At 43.4% G+C, this 20735-nt stretch overlaps 1 protein-coding gene across 1 annotated transcript; it reads right to left on the minus strand.

The window, feature by feature from the left end:
* Positions 1 to 859: 859 nt before the first annotated feature.
* On the minus strand, positions 860 to 18728 carry AREL1 (apoptosis resistant E3 ubiquitin protein ligase 1). The gene is made up of 19 exons (XM_058806500.1): positions 18514 to 18728; positions 17313 to 17372; positions 16426 to 16652; positions 14661 to 14898; positions 13507 to 13676; positions 13248 to 13428; positions 12309 to 12556; positions 10552 to 10629; positions 9904 to 10045; positions 9376 to 9497; positions 7574 to 7649; positions 7043 to 7152; positions 6356 to 6535; positions 6075 to 6200; positions 5751 to 5880; positions 5616 to 5674; positions 5336 to 5425; positions 4201 to 4376; positions 860 to 4006 (listed from the first exon to the last, which is right to left on the minus strand). Exons 1-19 carry the CDS (start codon positions 18602 to 18604, stop codon positions 3904 to 3906), a joined length of 2607 nt encoding a protein of 868 aa, XP_058662483.1. The 5' UTR covers positions 18605 to 18728; the 3' UTR covers positions 860 to 3903.
* Positions 18729 to 20735: the final 2007 nt, after the last annotated feature.

Here is a 20735-nt window from a genome sequence, read left to right on the forward strand (position 1 = left end):
TCAGTTTCTGTATTTGTAATGTCAGCACTGTTCTGTGAAACCTCCCTCATTTGAGTGCAGCATTAGACAATTCTGTTGCCACAGGAGCTTTTTAAGTAATACTATGACCCCACACAGTGTTACAGGCAATCCCTAAGGATTGCATGCACCACTCTCTCTTCTTTAGCCAGTGTTTGTGGCCTGAAAGCCAGAATCAGCACTAGATGGTTTTACATGTGAGAACATCCACCTAATTACGTGGTGGAACACACACAGCCAGCCAGTGCTCTGCTGGCTGAGGACAGGCTAAATCGTGTACAGCCCAGGAAATAGTGTTTCATCATTTCACAGGCAGAAATCCTAATAGACACAGAATCATCTGGCAGAATCATCTCAAGTTTTAAAGTTATGATTTTAATCCTTAAGGTGTAAAGGACTCAAAAGCCCCCTCTTCTGCTGGCTTCACCTAATCTTGATACTACTGTGGAGCACAAGCTCCTCAAGTACCTGAAGCTCAGAGGCAGGTAATATGCAATGAGACAAAAAAGTGATTGCACCAACTGCACTATTAATTTACACTAAAGAGTCTTTAAAATTCTTTCTAGCATTATTAGCTGCTTCACAGCATTTTCCAGCCTACCTGCAGTGAGGCCTCACAGAGGTCTGCAAGCCCCAGCCCAGAGTCCTGCCTCTTCCCAAAAGCTCACAGGTCCTGGCTTCAGTCAGTCATCCTGAAAGGCAGCAGGTGGAGAACCATACCCTCCCCCCTGCACCAGACTTCTGCTAGACATCTGAAGACCTGGAGAGGCCCCTTGCCCACACACAGCACCAGTTTGATTCCCTCTGTAAAGCCCAGAAAGAATGCTGAGCTGAGAAGACATAATTTTTAAAATATTTTATTTATTATACAAACTATTTACAAAATCAGCTACTACAACCACAGGCTTCCAAATTTTGGCTGAACTCTGCCAGAAATTCACCAGAGGGAAGTAGGATTTGACCTGTATCATCAACAGCTCCTGGTTTTTATAAACATGCAACATGGCCTGCAGGTGCAGGATGAAGCCAGGCCCCCTGCACCTCAAAGCAACTTCAGGAAGCAGAGAACCTGTCTAAGATGGTATCAGGATCCTAATGATTTCTACAGAAGAGCCTCTATTAAGTGGCAATAAATAAGGAGTAAAAAAGGGAAGTAATGAGCCAGAAGGAACATACAGTATAGGTGACAGAAGCACATCCCCATTGCCAGAGCTAAGGGCAGCATTCAAAGTGACTGTAACTGGGAAAGGGTGTAAAGCTAGAGAAAAGTTTAGAAATATTGTGGTGGAACTCAGGAACATGGGGCAGCCTAGGGGCCTGTGCACACAGAGGGGATGGGTTTAGTTGACTAAGAGTACCCATCCCAGTTCTGACTGCACTTGTGTTAAGAAGGAAGTCCTTGGCATCTTCACAGCTGCTGGGAAGTGTTGGGTGCCAGCTGCAATGGAACAAGAAGCATTAGGAGCTTTTTCCAGCAGAAGTCCACTCAGTGGTCAGCATCCTCAGAATAAAAAAAGGCCAGTTCAAGAGAAGAAGGGAAAAGATTCCTGAGGGAGATGTCACTGTCAGAGCTGGCCCACAGCTACAGGACTGAAAACATCCTCAACGAGGTGAGGCTACAATATGGGAAAAACACCAAGCCATTCCTCCCAACAAAGTGGAGTTAAGCTGAGCACCACCACCTCCTCTCGGTCCCCTGGGAAAGCACTGAAGCGGTGGCATGGTGAACACAGGAGCTGTAACTCTACTGACCATGGAAGCCACCTGCAGTATAAATAAAATGGTACCATACTCTCCACCCAAAGAAGGTCAGAACCTTGCAGAATGCAGCCTGCACTAAAAAAGGGAGAACAGCCACTACTAATGTGATCTGTCAGAGCACAACAGTGGCAACTATCAAGCCGGCAGCCTTGCAGCACCTCAGTGCCACTGAAGGATGAATTCACAAGGCAAAGAAATCCCCCTGAGTAGTCTCAAAGTTCAGCTGACTGCTTTTTGGCACCAAAATGGCTTTTTTTTTTTTCTGTACAGAAGTAGCACACTCAGCCCAAGAATGACTAAGGTGCTTCCTTAAAAACATTTTATAGATGTAGAATATTTCCCACAAATTCCCAGTCAATTCAACTAAGCTAGATTTGAAAAGCACACACAGTTAACTTAAAATATCCATACTGTGCTCAAGTCTGACCGGATCAGCCTGAGGACAGCAGAAGGGGACTGAAGAGGATGATTTGACATTTTATCCAATACAGGGTTCTAAAATTAGCTCAGGGATGCCAGTCTGAGAATCCATTCTGGAAGACATCCAGCAATTCCATAATCCACTGAAAGCTTACATTGCAGATAGTAGCAATGCATTTCTCCCACTATGACTCCTGCATGCCTTTGACTTACTTGTAGACTGTAGAAAGCAAAGATCTTGAATTTTGCTTCACTGAAGTACTCATCAAGGCTCCCAGATTCCCCTTCCCTTTACTTCCCTGGGAAGGGCTGAATGGATTGCTAAATATAACAGACCCCAGTCATAAGCTTACTTCTCATCCTGGTCTATCCACTCCTTTCCCCACAAGCCAGACAATAGCAGATGCAAGCTGTTGAGTGACCACTTAAGTGAAATTCTAGTTAACGTTTTGTGCTGGAAAGCTAACAGCACTGAATGGAACATGTGGAAAGGAAAGATGAAGAAAGATGGTAAGAAGGTTGGAAGGGCAGAAATCTAGCTGGTCTCCAGGCACCAGCAACTCCCCAGACACTCTGCCTGAAATGCAGTAGAGAAAGAGAAGCCTCAGGCTGCTGCATGATAGAGGTAGAAGCCAAGATCCTATGGGATGCTGGGGTGGAGGTACCGTGTTCTGCACAGTACCATCATCCCAACAACAAATGCAAGCACAGTGCACACTGTAGCTGCTTATTGATCTGTCACTGTTAGCACGTAACATACATACCCTGAAGGTGAATGGGGGATAGGCATTGGTGCTCAGCATTGAGGGATCACACTCATGCCCATACGCTCTCTCCTGAGGAAGGGAAAAGAATGCAAGGGCATGGAATAGCTTCCTGTGCAACATCAACTGTCAGAAACATTCAGTGGAGGAGAAACTCCTCTTCCAGTTAGTTTGCAGAAGCTAATTACCAGCCACTGCTGGAGAAGGGCGCCTCTGCTGCTGGACCCTGGCCGAGGTAGTACAGGATCACTGTCAGGGCCAGCATTTGTGCTCCAATTAGATTGTTCTCCTCTTTGGGTTACTCCCTCCAGTGGATACTGCCCTTTTTTCTCTGGGGCACAGGCAACAAGAGCATCCAGAGCAAGATGGAGAAGGAGAACCAGAAACCCTTCTGGGTCAGGTGCTGAAAGGATGGACAACCCTATTCCCCTCACGAGTCATAGTGAGATATCAGGGAGCATCACTGGGGGAGTTGAGCCAGGGTAAAGGAAGCTACTAAGACTTCCTATGAGCCAAGGCTTCCAGCAGAGCTCCATGCTGGTCTTCCCTCTTCCTCCTAGAGAGCTACAGTAAAGGCAGCTCAGCAGACCTCCTGCACCTCAGTGTGACTTCTGCTTATGAACTTCATCTTCTCACAGAAGGATGGGCACACAGGGTGCATGGAAATCAAGTGCAGTATCTCCTTGACAAACACACCAGTCCTTTTGCTTTTTCACATTGAACCAAAGGGAGAATGAGGAAAAGGGAAAAAATGAGCTCTTGATGACATATTTGGGATACAGAAAGGCCACATGACATCTTCTGGATGACAAATTCCTTTACATGGAGTCTTTGCTCTGCCTCCACTGCCCAAGCGAAGGGAAGGAGAACAAGCAGAGGATTGAACTTGGGTCTTGCCACAAAGAGCTGAGAGGCTAAATGGTCCCCTGGGGAGGGGCAATCACAGCATGCCAAATCCCTCACAACCCTCGCTGATAGCTAGCTGCAGCATCTTGTGCACTTCTTCATAGGAGTCATAAGTAGGGAGGCACAGCTGGTTAAAACTGTAAAAAAAAATAAAAAAAAGAAAAATTCCATTCAAACTAGGTCTGAGAGCTGAGAGGGAACCACCCCCATTAGCTGCCTTTAGATGGATTGACACAAGCATCACACACGTTACACTGTTTGCCCACCACAACTGGCTGGTGTCATTCCCAAAAGCACAAGGAAGGAAGTCCTACCACCCCAGGATACTTGCCAAGTGTGGGCTGTCGGCAAAGTACTGTGAGTTGGAGCTGCAATGATCTGGAAAGATGGACAGAGTGCAGCAAACCCTCCTGGGGGCAGCTGGGAGGAACCAGTAGTGAACTGCAAAAGCCTGGCCAGCTCTTCCTGTGTGAAACTGGAGACCACAGTCCAAAACCACCTCATGACCTGTTCCAAACCAGGAAAGGTAAAGACAGGTCAGCCAAGGAAATCAAGCAAGCACATCAGCAACTTACAAGAATATCAGTCAATTGCAGTCACAAGCAAGTGTTCTATTAACAGTTAGACTTGATTTGTTTTACCAGGGTGACACACAGAGGCAAGTATTACATAGCTCCTAATCAGTTAAGAGGCATCCCACACTACTATCTCCCACCAATCCTTTCCCTTAAAGTAGAAAGGCTTCTGCTCTCCCCACAGAGATTTTATTTTCAGAAATACCTGCATAGGCAATGAGGTAGGTTTACAATGCAGAAAGCGCACTTCCTTCTTGCACTATGTTAATTTTTTAGTTTTTCACATAATCTGGTACTTCTGCAGGCAAGTGGAACCATCCCAGTGTTTACAGATTGAAAACACAAGTTTCTATCTGTTTTTATCTGGGGTGTTTTGGCAGCTTCCATTATTTTTCTAAACAAAGCTGCTACTATTCCCATACCCCTCCCACTGGGAAATGCAGAAAGGGATGAGAACCATTAGGAGGTACAAATTTAGGCTACTACATCAGTAGTACCACAGCACTGAACTCCAAACACTACATGTGGGCTGCAAGCATGTTTTTCAAGCATCTCTTAGAGATAAGTATATCACCATGAACATCTTCAGTAGCAGTAATTCCCACCAACTCCTCCTGACTTCCTGATGAACTGTTCTTCATTAGAGCTGTGGTGGATGTTTTTAAAGAGACCACTGCTGACAATTTTTACTTGCTGGTATCTGATTAAGCATCAGTTCTAGTCAGCCAGAAGGGATCTCTCTAGGGGGAAACATTATATCATAGTGTGTACAGTCCTACCTGACCCCTAAATTTTTCAGTTTGTCCTTCTGAAAAATTAAATTCCAACCAATTCTGATGTATTTGGAATAACTAGTTTCAACAAGCAGGAAGGAGAAAGCCTTTCATTTACCTTCTCACGGAAGTGCCAAGATCCTCCTACCACTACAGCATGTGCCTTGAAGTCACAGACACTGATATCTCCAGTACCACACATAAGCAGCTGAAAGGCAAGAGACTGCAGTCAGAAAGTCAGGAGCCCAGGAAACAAGGCAACAGCTACTGTGCAAATTGCAGATGTTTAAAGTGCTCAGACAAGAAACATTTCCGTTTTTTCCCAGATCCAGAAAGCACTCAATTTGTCAGAGAGGAGGGGAAGTAAATGTAGAGCTGCTTAGGGAGGCAGGAATTACCTCAAGCTCATTCTCATCAAAAATAGCCAGGAGGTTCTCAGGAACTAATTCATTAAGACCTGGAAGAGAAGAGCAGCATGTGGTATGGCCTGGGACACAAAGGCAGAGAGGAACAGGGAGCAGGCAGTATGTTACCTTTCAGGAAGTGATCCACCTCCTCTCTAACCTGATTCGCCAGCCTGTACTGTGCAAGCAGATTTAGGTACAAGATTTTGTTTTCATTGGTCACTGGTATTTGAGCCCCGCCTGCCACCAGTTCTACCACCTGAAAACAGAAAACTTGACATGAGTGTGACCAGTAGCATTCCCCAAACCTGAACTCCCATCCACAAAAAAAACAAGAAAGGGGTTACTTCCCAGAGTAAGCTCCATTTTCTGGGGCACAGCAGAGCTCTTGGTCCCCACTGCTGCGGGTATCAGGGGTTAAACCTTCCCACTTTCAGGAATTGCTTCCCTCACCTTCTCAAGCTGTCCTGTTTTGCTATACTTCTCTTCAGCAAAGACCAAGTCCATCTCACTCACATCATTGTTCAGTATGAAGCACACTTTGGATTTATAGAATTCTGGGTCATCCGTTTCAAAATACTGTGTGAAAGAGTAAGAAAGCAAGGGCATAGAAGGAAGAACAAAACACCCCTTACATTGTCAGCCAGAATTCTGGGTCTGCTACTACACCAACATTCATTCAACTTCTCCCCAAAGTAGCACAGGCTTCAGCTGACAGGGCTGGGCAGCTTTACCTTGTAATGCATGCGAAGTCCGATGATCTGGGCCAGGAAGGAGCGGGTGAAGCGAGCCCGGACCAGCTGTTTGTAAGCCCCGCCCAGAGATGACTCGTACAGACACTTCCCCACCAGGCGGCCCGCAAACTCGTACACTTTGAGCCGTAAATACGTGGGGCGCCCCGGGTTTGGATGCACCTGCAAAGAAACAGCAAATGAAATATTCAGCTGCCAGACTGACCAGCACAAATAGCAAATATGGGATCATTTCAACTCACTACATCTCTCAAGCTGGCCAAGGAGCTTTAGTGTAATGTCCTCTAAGCCAAGCATTAGAAATAAAATGCCTAAGCCAGTGTAGGAGGAACGTGAAATGCTTCACATGCACGGGAAAGAAGCTGTATGAGAGCAGAAATGGATTCTGAAATATTCAGACCCAACAAAACCTCTAAACACTTTGATGTCACCTCCTCTTGCCCAAAAATCCAGCCTTCCCTGCTGATTTGCCACCCTTTACTGCTCATCCAGCCAGTTCTTTGACGCTTCAGTGGGTTAAGATCCTTAAGCAAAGCTTTGAGAAAGGCACTGGAAGTGATTATGGAAGCAATCTAAAGAAGAATAAGGTAGCACAGCACTTAACAGCAGCATTGTTTAACCATCAGTGGCCACATCTCTGTGCATTGAGCATAGGAACTACAGACTCACCAAGGCCTGGTTGTTATCACTAAAGCGAGTAAACAGTTGATTGGTGGTATCAAATAACGCCTTACAAATGAGCTCAAACCACTCTCTGCGTGGACCTCCCCAGTCCAGAGCTACAAAATAAAACAAGCTTGGTCATCCAAACTGGGTCATCAGTTCAAGAGTTTCATGCATGCTGTTCAGTATTACCCAACACAAGAGTTCATCATTCTGAATAGCTCTGTAGCAACGTGGCAATAAGCAGGGACTGCAAAACTACAGGTTCTTCTCCAAGACCTATTCCTAGTTGGATTTTTGTTTGGTTGGTTTTTTTTAGGGCTAGAGGGACAGGATTTACATAAGGCTTTAGGTCCCTATGTGAAGTAGCTCTAGAATAGCACCAGCAGGATAATTCACTAACATCTGTGAGAAAATCAAAGGCCTGGAAAGCCACAAAAGAATGGACATACTACAAGAAACCAGAATTTCAGACTAAAACTACTCTGCCATCATTCCTTTTGCTTCCTCTGCATTTCTATTCACAGGATAACTCACCTTCTTCATCCTGAAAAACCACTTCAAAGTTTTTGCTCCAGTCAGAAACAGAAAAATTTCGTGTTGCTTTAAATGACTGAAAAACAGAAGAAAATAGCAACAACTGTTACTGCTTGGCACCCCATACCCAATATGCAGTTCAGTACATTGAATGGGCAAACAAAACCCCAATAGCTTAGCACTTGAAAGTATAAAAAGTAAAAATTAGAGACACCTAAGGTCCAATTCTTATCTGACAAAGCCACAAAACCAACTCCTCATTTTCTGTTGTGAGACATTACCCACATAAAATACAGCTCATCTTAAAACCAGTGTGAGGTCTTAGCACAGAAATATCACTCTCAAGCCTGCAGTAAAGTATTGTTTGAAGTATTAAAATGCCTGTGGGAAGGAGCAATTTCTGTAAAGCACTTTCAGCCCACGAATTAGATTTAAAATAGGAATGTTTCAAAGAGCACTACAAAATAGCTTGAAGAGAATTAGTGAGTTCATACTTACAGCAAGTCACGATGCAAAAAGTAATAAAATACCCCAAGTGCCTAATATTTCCAGTGCTCTGATTTTGGACTCCAGTTAGAGAAAATTTAAAAAGCTACATGATAGTCTTCAGTCACACAGACAGTTTTGGCTTAGTTTATCCTCAAACAGGTTAGAGCATCACGCTACTCACATCTCTGGACTAAATACATCCATTGTGCCTATCAACCTTGGTCACTAGAGCTTATATTTATTTTTACTGTTATTATAATCATCATTATTATTATGGCACTAGATTTATTTTGTCTTACTAGACTGTAACAATGCTCAAGACAGGGCAGGAATTTCCAAAATAACAGGAAAAAGTAGTCATGGAAATACTGTTTAGAAATGAAGTAATTTTGTCCAAGCTATTAACTGAAACATAATCTCAAACACTGCAAACTGGTACATGCAGAAAATATTCTGAAACACAAATTTGCTGAGTATAAAACAAGGGAAATCCCAGCCACTCCTGTTTTCCTCAGAAATGTTCTTTCCATCTTTGCAACATTACTGTTGTGAGACACAGGGGGAAACAATAAGTCAGGATAACTGCTTCCCCAGCATACAAAGTATTTAGAATGTCACTTAAGAACTACATTATATGAATGACTAAGCTCTATTTTGGAAACACAACACTTCAGGTCAGACATGGTGAAGATTTTATTAAGGGACTCTACAGAGTATTTTATCATCACTGTGAACCACTACTAGTAGCCTGTTGATGCAAGAGTTTCATTGCATGCAGCTCAGGAACATCTGACTTGACAGCTTATCTTGCTGAATGGCTGTGTGCCAGAAAAACAGTAGATAAAGACTCAGGAGCTCTGTGTTCTGCTCCCATTTCTAGTCCAGGTAGACAGTCCCTCTCCAGGCCTCGAGTTCCAATGGAAAGTAGAGACAGAGCAGCATCAGTAGATTTCCTACTTTTGCAGGCTATGAATCCTTTTACAGAATCACTCAAGTTGGGAAAAAACCTCTAAGATCATCAATTCTAACCTTTGACTGGTCCCTGCATTGTCAACCAGACCATGGCACTAAGTGCTACATGCAGGCATTTCTTGAACACTTCCAAGGATAGTGACTCCCCAACCTCCCTGAGCAGTCCTTTCCTATGTTTAACAACTCCTTCTAGAGCTGCCTGCTGGCATCTGCCTTGAAACAGAGGGACTAACCATTTTCAGCATGGCTGCCCTAGCACATTCCAGTCTGGACTTCTTTATGCCCTGAGCAGAATAAGGATGGAGGAAGCCTTGGCTAAGTAAAAGGACCCGTTCACTCACCGACTCCAGCAGGCAGTGGCGGCTGACCTTCAGCGTGACCTTCGAGTGAGGTCTCTTCATGTGCACCTGACGTAGCTCTCGCTGAAAGAAGTTCACTTTGTCTTGGAAGGTTTCAGAGCCTCCTGAGAAGAGTGACAATTTGGGTGAGGCCTGAGATGTCAACATCTCAAACATCTACAGAGCACTTCTAAGATTAACTGCACAGATCAGCTTCACAGCCCAAAAGTGCATTTACCACGGCAAGGTTTGGAAACAGAACTCTCAAGGTAGTTTTGCAATTAATGTTGCTGGTATTCATACTCACAGGTGCACTTTCAAAGAGCCTGACAGATAAGCCAGGCTGAAAAGGAACAGCTGCTGTGATGAAGTACATTCACTGGAAGCACCAATAGGAACAGAGCATGATACTCCAGGAACCAGAGTTCTCATCAGAAGTCATTCAGTGCCAGCAATCTTTATTCCCCAGGGAAACCAGCAGACCCAAGTGCTAACTTCCTGACTACTGTACCCACCTCACTGTCCCTTTACCTATGTTTTTATGCAGAGAGCGAATGAAAGTGGCTGCCAAGATGTTCCTCTCCTTGCAGCTGAGCTCCACAGGGGGTTGGATTCCATCATCCACCACCAGTGTCAGTAATTTGTGCACAGGATCAGGACCAAGGTATGAAAACTAGCAGCAAAAAGATGCAAGAAAGGGTAAACCCATCATGGAGAAGGCACATTATGTTCAATAGACAGAGCAACACCACCTGTGCTTTTAAGACTTTCTCTGCTCCCTGACATGTATGCAGTTAACAGGAAAACTATTTCAAGCATCCCAACTCCATTTAGGAAGCTGCTTTAAACTTCACACACAATTCTGAGGGCTTCAATGGACACATTCACAGCATTTTAGGAAGGTTATGAGGAAAATAACCAAGAAAAATGCAAAGAAATCAAGATTTCTGCCTAGCATTGGGATAGAGGCAGGAAAGAGTGATAAGACTGGCACCTAGTCACAAATATTAGCAAAACTCATGCACTGAGAGGGAATTGCAGAGTTGAAATTTATGCCACACAATGTTGTTCTGTGGGTGGAAGCCCTTCTATTCAAAAGGAAAAAACAGACTGTGATTCACAAGGATGACAAGCTAAGAGCATGGAGGTGCAGTGACAGGTACATGGAAAGAGTCTCACCTTTGTGCCAGGGCACACTCTAAAGGTGAAAAGGCGCCATGGAATGATCTTCAGGTAAAATTCTTTCACTGAGAATTGCTGAGTAACCACAAGGAAAAGAAAATGTTAAATGTCACACATCTGTTAAGGGTTGTCCCTGAAACACGAGGCAGAGGACAGATCTATAAGGCTAGCCCTCCCTTTAACTCCAGGAACAGGCTTCTGCAGCATTTGGAACAATACTTGAGAAAAGCTTTAAAGCTCCACAGACGTGTAAGGAACTTGTCAGTAAGACTTGACTGCGTGCATTTATGACGTGTGTGGGATGCCAGCACGACACAGCTTTCACAGCAGTAAGCCACTGTGCTCAGCAGAACGTCACCAGCCTCACTGGAAAGTAATCTTAAGTACACTTGGGAAGCTGAATTCAGGACAAGATTGTAACGCACTGCCAAAAAGGTCTTACCAAAAGTCACACCAACGGACTGCTCCTACCACTCCCCAGTTTTCATTATAATTTTAAACATCTTTTAAAAAGCACTTGCAATTGCTAAATCCATGAGATTTGCAGAAATTTACTGTCAGTGTATTTCTGCCAGAACAACTGACTAACTGCACAACTCCTGTCTTCTGTAGAGCAAGTTAAGATGAAATTTTGGCATCTTTAGACAAAAGAAAACCATTTCCTGCACAAATCCTTCCTAGCTGCAATGACTGGAAAAGCTGACCATGAGCATTTGTCCACAAACAAGCCAAATATGAGCAGCAACTCTTTAAAATAGCAGCATGGTAACAGTTTTCTGCTGTTTCTATTTCTATACATAGAGACATCCAGGGATACAATCATGCGAGGCTAAGAATCACATTAACAACTTTGGCACCTAAAGGGAGCTTCTAACAGCACATGCTTCTGGTGATCTACTTTACCAGATAATGCAATAGAAAAGAGTATGGAAGCCTAAAACAATACACCAAGGGTGAAAGGATGCTGAGCTCACAAGGACATAGCACTCAAAGTCAGTTCTTTGTGCAGCACAGATTTAGAAATCTCTAGCAGCTCCCTCCATCCTGCAACTGTTTCCCAGCCCTCTTTCTCCCTTTGGCAAGAAAGCAATTCCTGGATTAGTCTTTCACTTTTCAGAATGCATTTGAAGAGACAGATGAACAAAATGAATTTAAATGCATTATTAGATTTAGATGAATTTTCTTTCCAGTTTCTGAATGCTTTTAGGCAATAATAATGGAAAATAGTTACTGTTAACATATTCTTATTATAAGACAACCCTCAGTTTCTCCTGTTTCTTCTACTTATGAATTTACTCTTTGTTCTCTGACCATTTTTTCCCTTTTCAGCAAAACATTCCAGAAACAGGACAAAGACATAAAATCTGAGAAGGCAAGATTCTCTTAAGTTGAAATTCACAGGTATCAGAAATTGAGAATAGGAACTGCAGGTGTGACCTGAGAAAAGCAAAGGAAAGGCAAACAGAATATCTATTGAACAATCAGCAAGAAAATTCCCAGTAGGATTTGGATCAGACCTAGAAAGATCCTAAAATCTGAAAACACAATCCTAAAGCTTCAAGTTCTAAAACACGCTCCTAAAACTCGCAAGGCTTATTTTAACATTATTCTCAGTCACAAGCTCCATGTTTGCCATAAGCAAACTTTTATTTAACCACATCTGAGGCACCTGAATCTGGAGCTAAGATATAGAGCTCTTCAGTTTCAGCATACTTTAAACATGCACTCAAGTGTGGCAACTTTCTGATATCTACCTTAGGTGACACATAGCAGTAGACTTTTTTAGGCTTCTTCACTTTCTCGGGGGTCTGGCTGTCAGAAGGAGAATCTTCATCCTCATCCTCGATGGCAGTGGAGGGACGGCGCTGGGAGGAGCTCAGGTGCACTGGTGGGAGTTGCCACTGAGTGTTGGTGTAACTAGGAGCATCGTAAAGGTAAGCTTCAAAATAAATACTGACACCTGAAGTGGACACATTGCGTTCTACAATGTTCTTTTCATTCTCTGAGGGAAATAGACATGAAAGAGTTGTGTAAATCCTAATGGAGACAAGAATGAAAAAGAATGCACAGGCCACCATCAAATCAGTGACTTTAATGTTAAAGAAAAGGTTATATATCCAAAGGAAAACGTGGTCAAGTGAAATTTTGATAAAGAGAATCCAGGAGTAGGATGAAAGATGGCTGTTTGTCTGTTAGTGACTGGTTGAAGAAAAAAGGCATAGAGAACCTCCCTTCCAGAGCACCAGGCTGAAGGTACAGCCACTTGACAGCCACACTGAAGTCTGGCTGACCCCTGAAGAAACCAGGAATTATAGCATTGTAAAGAAACCCAAAAAACACATAGGTTACATGTGGTGTTCCTCCTCCATATAACTTAACATAGAATACATGACTGGCTCAGATACCAGCTACTAGCAAGCAATAAAAATTGCCTAATTTCAGAGGGAAACCTCCTGAAATAGGGGAAAACCACTTTTTTTATCTGCTGATGGATCAGAGAGTATCAGCTCCCAGAGACCTCCCTTGTTAGAAGCAAATTCATTTACCTTAACATTTTTAAATGAATAGGCTTTCCTTTAGCAAGTAAGCATGGCCAGCCTGCAGGGAAGCCACAGATTCTCTGCGACGTGAGTGTGCAAAGCACATTGCAAGAGGACACCTGGAGAAGCAATACTGATTAGGTCTTGACTCACCACTTAGAACAATGATGTCAAAATCACCATTGCTGATGGGCTGGCTCTGGTAGGAGATGCAGGCATGGAAACAGCCCCTGGAGTGCAAGGTGAGTCGGAAGAACACCTCACAGGTCTGCCGATTGGACACCACAGACTTCTCAAACACCACATCAGAGCTCTCTTCTTCTTGAGGCCCCAGCTAAACACAAAACAAACTAATAAAAGGAGCTCTCCAGCTCACCTGAAGACAAGCAGCAAGGGGTGAGGTTGAACTCACCTCATGGATGGAGAGGCTGTAATTGTGCTCATCTATCAAGGACACAGAATTGCTGGTGGGATTGTCATACTCATCTCTGGGAGCTATCTGCAGAGTGTGCTGCTGCCCACAGGTCAGCACCAGAGTGGAGAAATGGCAGACAATTTTGGTTTTGGAGGGAACAACCATTCCTGAAGCAGACAACAATAATTTAGAGTCAAATAAATTCCAAGGTAAAGCTACAAAAAGCAAAAGAAAAGCAACTAGGGGCACAATACCCTTGAAAATTGATCAAATCTAAACACATTCTATGCCCCTACATTAAAAAAGCAAAGTATCTGAGCACTGAAGTATATGTTGTAGTGCACAGAGTGGTGCCTTGGATCAGAGACTTAATACAAATAAAGCAACCTAAGTTATTAGTCCTCTAAAAAATGCTTTTCCATTTTCCAGCTTTCTGCTCAGGAACTTGCTCCCACTGTACATACAAAATATAAACTAGCTGACACCTAAGAAAACCTGAAAATGCAGCTTACCAAAAAAACTTTATTTGGGTTAAACCTAAGCTTCTTCTTTCTGAAGGGACATTTTAGCAAGCTTTGTATCTATTCACAAAGCAATGAATAGAGGTCCTTTCAATGACATGTACATGAAACATAAAAGAAGCCAAGTGGGGTCAAAAAATCAGAAGTAGAAGAAAAGAAATTTTAGATGGATAAAAAGGAAATGTTTTTAAGTGTGTAATCAAAGGTATCAGCTGCTCCAGAAGCTTACAAGAATAGAGTAGGGTGTTCAGAAAAAGAACAGGCAAATTATGACAGCATCTCCAATTCAGATACAAATAACTCAATATTTTCACAAAAGCACTCTCTGACTACTAGATGGATTATGAAGAAGTTACTGCAAAATGGAGAACGTGACAGAATAGGGATAGGGACTTGAAGTAGCACTAATGACTTGTTCTGTAAAGCAGTTTCTGTTTTGTTATGTACTGGTAGTCACAAGTATGTTTTACTCATGGGTCTGTTGCTGGAATCCACACATGGCAGGAGGAAAATGGTGAAGGGTAACCCTTTCCCTGCCACCTACCTATTTTAGCTGGAAACATATTTACCTAAGGGCCTCCAATACCTCCAAATCTACTTTGAATCATTACAGGGCCACTTAGATCTTACCTGGCTGAAAAACCTTGTAGTAGGGGCTGTAGGCCACATTCAAGCCACCAAGTTTTACAGTGATTTTGTATCTCCCAGCCCTGCGCACAGTGAAAGCCACTTTCACCACATTGGAATTGGGCTCTTGAAGAACTTCCTGGGTTACAGGAATATCAATTGCTAACTCCACATGGCAGATGTGAACTTGCAGCCCCACAGGCCGGTGAGCAGGGAAGGGTTGCCCATTTTTATAGAATAACTGCATGGGAAACAGAGAAGTCCAGGTCAGCAAGGACATACAGCACACAGAGGAAGAGAAAACAAGTTGCCTTAGGAAAGGGCAAGTACCTCAGCTCAGAAAAGGAAAAATAATTAATAGACAGCTCTGTCACACAGTGTTCTCCAAAATGAACAAGGACAAGTGGGCATTGAACAGTCTCTTTTGTGCTGGGGTTCACATGCATGCCCTGAAAGGAACATGCCTCTAGGCATTTCCCATCTGCACTTGTAGTGCAATATTAGAGCAGAAATCATGAGAACTCACTAGCAAAAGGAAAAACGTAAAGCCATACCCTTTCAGAGAAACAAGCAGATCTTGTTCATTTGTACAGCTAAGCTCTGAAAAAACTCTTACCAATTTGTTACAGGAAACAGTGTGATGAAGATGCTGACCCAGTCTTTACTGCTAAGAAGCATCGTAATGAAAACAACCCATTAGATAAAATCACAGGCAGCTCAATCACCAAAGTGATCTTCTGGACAATTTCAGAAGGTAATATACCTCAACCACTAGTTCCTTACAAGGAAAGAATTACACCTTGAAACTCTATATGCATGGCTCTTCAAGAGCCAGCAGCTTGTTGGCCAGAGCCTGCCTAGCATCTGCAATCAGCAGAATGCAGTCAGGAAAAAGTTATTATTATTCCCTGTTTCAAAGTAAGGGAGGGTGTGGGGCCTGAAGTCGTTTGCATCTTGACTGACATCAGGAGAAACTAGTGTATGCAAAGCTATTGTTGATGAATAAAGGGCCAAGCAAATGGCACACAAGCATGAAGTGGAAAGGTGTCAGCAAGGTGAAGGAAATAAATTTAAATAATAGTAACAGAACAAGTCCCTTTCCCCCTAGCTTTTTTCACTGCCTGCACCCTGGAGTTAAACCTTCCCAAAGGGATGGGTATGGCAACCTAGCTGAACCTTTCTTCTTATTTTAATAGCCTCCTGGGTGGGAAGGAGGGATAGAAAGATAGGCACATAAGCCCAGCAAAACCTTTCAAGTTGCTCAGACTTTCTCCACATAGCTCCAAACTCTCTGTGTTCACTCAGCTTACTTCCCCTAGACTTGGCCTTTTGGGATTAGACAAGAGTCCTTGCAGGTTTTTCCAGGTCTGACAGAATAACATCCATTTTGCAGTTAATGGGGAGTGGTCATGAAGCTTTACAGCTCTTGGGTTGGTAAAATGCCCATTCCCACACGCTCAACTTCAGCTGCACAACCAAAAGACAGCGCCACGTTTGTTGAAGGCAAGGCTCAGCCTACTCACTTCCCAGTAAAGGAAGTAGCAGTCAGGAGACTTTAAGAAGTGCAAACCTCAAATATACACTTACAGAGATTTGCAACATTGTAACAGAGCAGAAGGCATAAACAGATAGCTTGCCAGTTACTCCTCAGTCATATCTGGCTTATCCCCAACAACAACAACAAAAAAATACATTTAAAGAGCCCACCCCTAACTCAGACCTCTGTTCCTGCCCACAAAGCCGCATGGAAACAAAAATATTGCCTTACATGCACTCGGAAGGCCATGCTATGGCCCACCTCATAGGGGTCCTTCCAATCCCAGGAGATCTTGCAGGACCGGGGATCCAGGTAGTTGCCTCGCACGTAGTCATAAATGGTCCGCTCCCCTCGGCGCTCCCGGTCCTCATGCTGAAGGAAGCTGACGATACGTGCGGCAAGCTCAAAGAGGAACTTAATGGTGAAGAAGAAAGCTACAACAGACACTGTGATCCCACCTGCAGCAGGGAGACAACAAAGGGTGGTTGCAGAAGCCAAGGTGGCTGAGTCAGGTTCTAAAATCCCCTCTGCATCAGCCAAAAATGCCTTTCTGTTAATGGTATTCTATTCAAATACAAATTAGGTATTTAAGGCAGATGCTATTGTGTGAACATTTATGGTTTGTGTTATGATACAAGTAAGGTTAGAAAATATCAAGTCTCTTAAAACTCTGCAAATGACTGCAAACAAAGGAAATAGTTAAAGGTGGTAGAGAGTTTCAGGTAAGGCCTGCAGACATCCCAACAGAGACATGGAATTCCCTTCAAGTTGCAAGTTAGAACTACAAAGATTCCTTTAAGGGAAACAGATAAGCAGACAACTTCTGCACATCACATTATGGCTGGATTAAGAAGCATCACAGAGGCAACAACCCTCCACTAGTTCTCGAAAGAAAAAGTAAGGGGATGGCTTAGGAATTAGGCCAATGAAAGGACTTTTGGATCAAGAAAAATGGTCGAGAGGCAAATCTGCCAGGTGGAGGGCACAGTGTGGGGTGACAGTAACTTCATGTTTGTTAGGTAAACTCTGAACTAAAATTAAATCAAAGGCTTTCAAGAAACCCTTCTAAAGCCTATGGAGAGGTCATCAAATACAGTGGCAGCCTTTCCTTCACTTACCAATAATGTAAAACATCAGGTCCCTTCGGTGAGACACACAGCCGAGGATCACAGCTGCATCTAGAACACAAAATAGGCCAAGTCCAGTCCAGTGACTTCCTCACACACACTGGACTATATTTCATCTATGGTTCCTCAGAAAAAATGCCTATTGATCACTTGTCTTCCTGTCCAAGGACATCCCTAAAGCATTATTCCATAAGATTGAAATATGTGAACAGCACAACATGCTACAATTAACAGTTCTCCCTCCGTCACAGATTCTCATTCAGATTCAGGGATCTGTAAGAAGGACAACATATCATTCCTCTAAAAACAGTGCAAAGAGGCTCTGGGTAAGGCTCTGCAGGAAGGAGATATTTTTGCAGGATCACCAACTCCAACAACAGTGGCCAAAGCCACTCATCCAAACTGTCACACCTACTCGCAAGCCATGAAGTTATTTTCTGCTCTGATACAAAAGCACACATTACAGAGCCACCACCAAAATGGACAGAAGCTGAACCTTAGCCAGCAGCCTTGGAAGAAAAAGCTATGGAATAAAAGAGTTGCAGACAAGACCATCCCCATTTGTTCAGAACAAACAAAATCCTTCTAGGGCAGCAGTGAACCTATTTTTGCCCTGCAAGTCTACTACAGAACATATGAATGCAACTGGAAAAGAGTCCCCTTCTCACTTCTGTGAAGTGGAGCCTCTCTGCTGAAACTCTGATTGATCAGCACAAAAGCTAAAACCTTCTATTTGTACACTATTAAGTTCACACCAATCTAGACTCAAGTTTTCACTGAGGGGACTGCTAAACAAACATGTAGTAAAAATACCACACCCAGAACATCATGCTGTAGGGTTGATAAGACATAGCTGACAGATGGAACAAGAGCAGCAGCAAGGAACGCGTGTGACAATTAGACAAAGGATTTGGCATACAGTAATGCATACAACATAGCTCACCATGTCACCATTCAGTTAGTGAGAAGCTACATTGTGCATTCAAGCTGCCTTTTTTTTTTCTTTTTAAACAAACACAAAAGGGGAGTTATTCATCAGTCATCTCAACAGCAGCAATAACTGACATCAGCATGCAGAAAGCTTAAACCAGGTATTTCCCCCCAACAATAGCCACAACTTTCTAGCCCAGCAAATCCCCTTTGCTGGCCTTGGCACATAGTCCAGCCCTCCAACCACAGAGCAACCACATACCTTTACACAAGTGTCCATGTTCTAAAAGCCATAAAGAAGGTACCCATTCTTCAGCATCCTTCCGCTTTGCGCCCAGAACTGGGACAGACATCAGCAAGAAGAGGCCATAGAGAAGATTTTCACAGAAAGGGTAACTCTTGGAACTGGCATCACAGAATCACTCCTGCAAAATAAGGACTTGAGCACAGCAGTTTCTTCCTCTTTGTGGAAAAAGCGTTGTCCTGCAGTGCTGTTTCCTTTAGCCTGCAGTTTGCTAGGTTTCCTGAAAAAGCAAAAAAAGGAGAGAGAAACGTTAGATGTCTACATTGTGGCTAAATCTAGCAAGCAGAAACACATGAGAGGTGCAAGATGCAAGAGCATCACTAGACATCAAATCCATGAGAAGTGATATAAAAGCACCACTGTAGATGAGGTGCAAAGTTTTATCACATCCTTAACCTCTATCTGTCACAATCTCATTTCGTTACATGACCCCCTAAAACTAGCACATTCAAGATGGAACAAAACACATCCTTGCCTCCATAGGTTTCATGGAGATGGAAGCAAGAACTGATAGCCTAGAAGGAATACAGAGAGACTATCTCAGCGGCCAAGGATCAGGTTAGAAGAGCTAAAGCCCTGATAGAACTAAACCTTGCCAGGGATATCAAGGGCACCATGAAAACTTTCTATAGGTACATTAGTGATAAAGAAAGACTAGGGAAAACATGTACCCTCTCCAGAAGGAAACAGGAGACCTGGTTACCCAGGACAATGAGAAGGCTGAGGTACTCAACAACTTTTCACCCTTAGTCTTCACCAGCAACTGCTCCAGCATACCAACCAAGTCACAGAAGACAAATGCAGGGACTGAGAGAATGAAGAACCGCCCCCAGTACTAGAAGATCAGAGGGATTTTTTACAAGGGCATGTAGCGATAGGACAAAGGGAAGGACTTCAAACTGAAAGAGGGTAGGTTTAGATTAGGTAAATGGAAGAAATTCCTCAATATGAGTAGTGAAGAACCAGATCAGGTTGCCCAGAGAAGTTGTGGCTGCATCCTCCTTGGAAGTGTTCATGACCAAGTTGCATGGGGCTTTGAACAGCCTGGTCTAGTGGAAGGAATCCCTGTCCATGTCAGGGGAGTTGGAATCAAATGACCTTTAAGGTCTCCTCCAAGCCAAACCATTCTACAATCAGGTAGCCCTTCAAGTCTTATACCCAACAAAATGCTATATACTATTCTCAAACCAATTTTGCCCAGATTTAAAGGGCTATTTATAGTCAAGCCTCAAAATAAAAGAAAAGAAAGTTTTTCAGAATTCTTGAACCATGAAGCAAACTAGATTTTGGGTTTGGTATGGTTGTTTTAGATATTCAGGAAATTGAAATCCTTCTAAGGGATTTCAACTTCAGCAGCACTATCCACTAAATTACAGTTTACTGTCAGGATTGAGATAAAAAAAATTAAAATTTAACAGCAAGGATTGACGCAGCCCACAAAAACCAGGACACATGCCAGCAGAAACACCACAGAGCCTACACAATCAGTATCTGCTCATTCAGAACACAGATTACCTAAAGGAGTGGGAATGGAAAAAACAGAGCCAAGCTCACCAAGGCAGCTGTCTGCTAAGATAGTCACCTCTTTTGGGGATGTGATGTGCTCCTGCTGCCTGCCATGCCACCACCTCAGCTGTCACTTCTTCCTTAGTTCCCCCTCCTCTGCCTTCCTCTCCAGAAGGCTGTTATTTCCCTCCATGCCAATAATCATACAGATCTGGCTGCCTTTACACACTTCTACTACTAACCTTTCTAATGCACATGAAAATCAACCAGCAAACCTGAGCAGAGCTTTTTCCTTGCGCTGCAGAAACAGCCAGATTTTCACATCTTTTCCTCACCCACATCTCAAGGAAAGTCCCACCCACTCATCTATTTTCCTCCTTCCTCTACTTTTCCTCACTGCAACAGTGTTGCAGTCCCCAGGGCATAAATTCTCATTCTCCTCCTAGGTAAAGCATCAGTTTTATAAACTCATAAATTTGTGTGTGTTAAGGACCACAGACCTAGCGATTTCCTTGGTATTTTAGTCATTTCACAGTACATATCTAAGATGTGCTACAAATGACTGGGTGAAACTCTGCTCCAGCTTGGCCTGTCTGTGGAGAGTGTGTGACAGCTCCCCACACAGCTGGGGAATTTCACAGCAACTTATCAATAGTAGGAATCTACAAGATCTC

The sequence above is a fragment of the Ammospiza caudacuta genome, chromosome 6, assembly GCF_027887145.1.
Source record: "Ammospiza caudacuta isolate bAmmCau1 chromosome 6, bAmmCau1.pri, whole genome shotgun sequence".
Lineage (NCBI taxonomy): Eukaryota > Metazoa > Chordata > Aves > Passeriformes > Passerellidae > Ammospiza > Ammospiza caudacuta.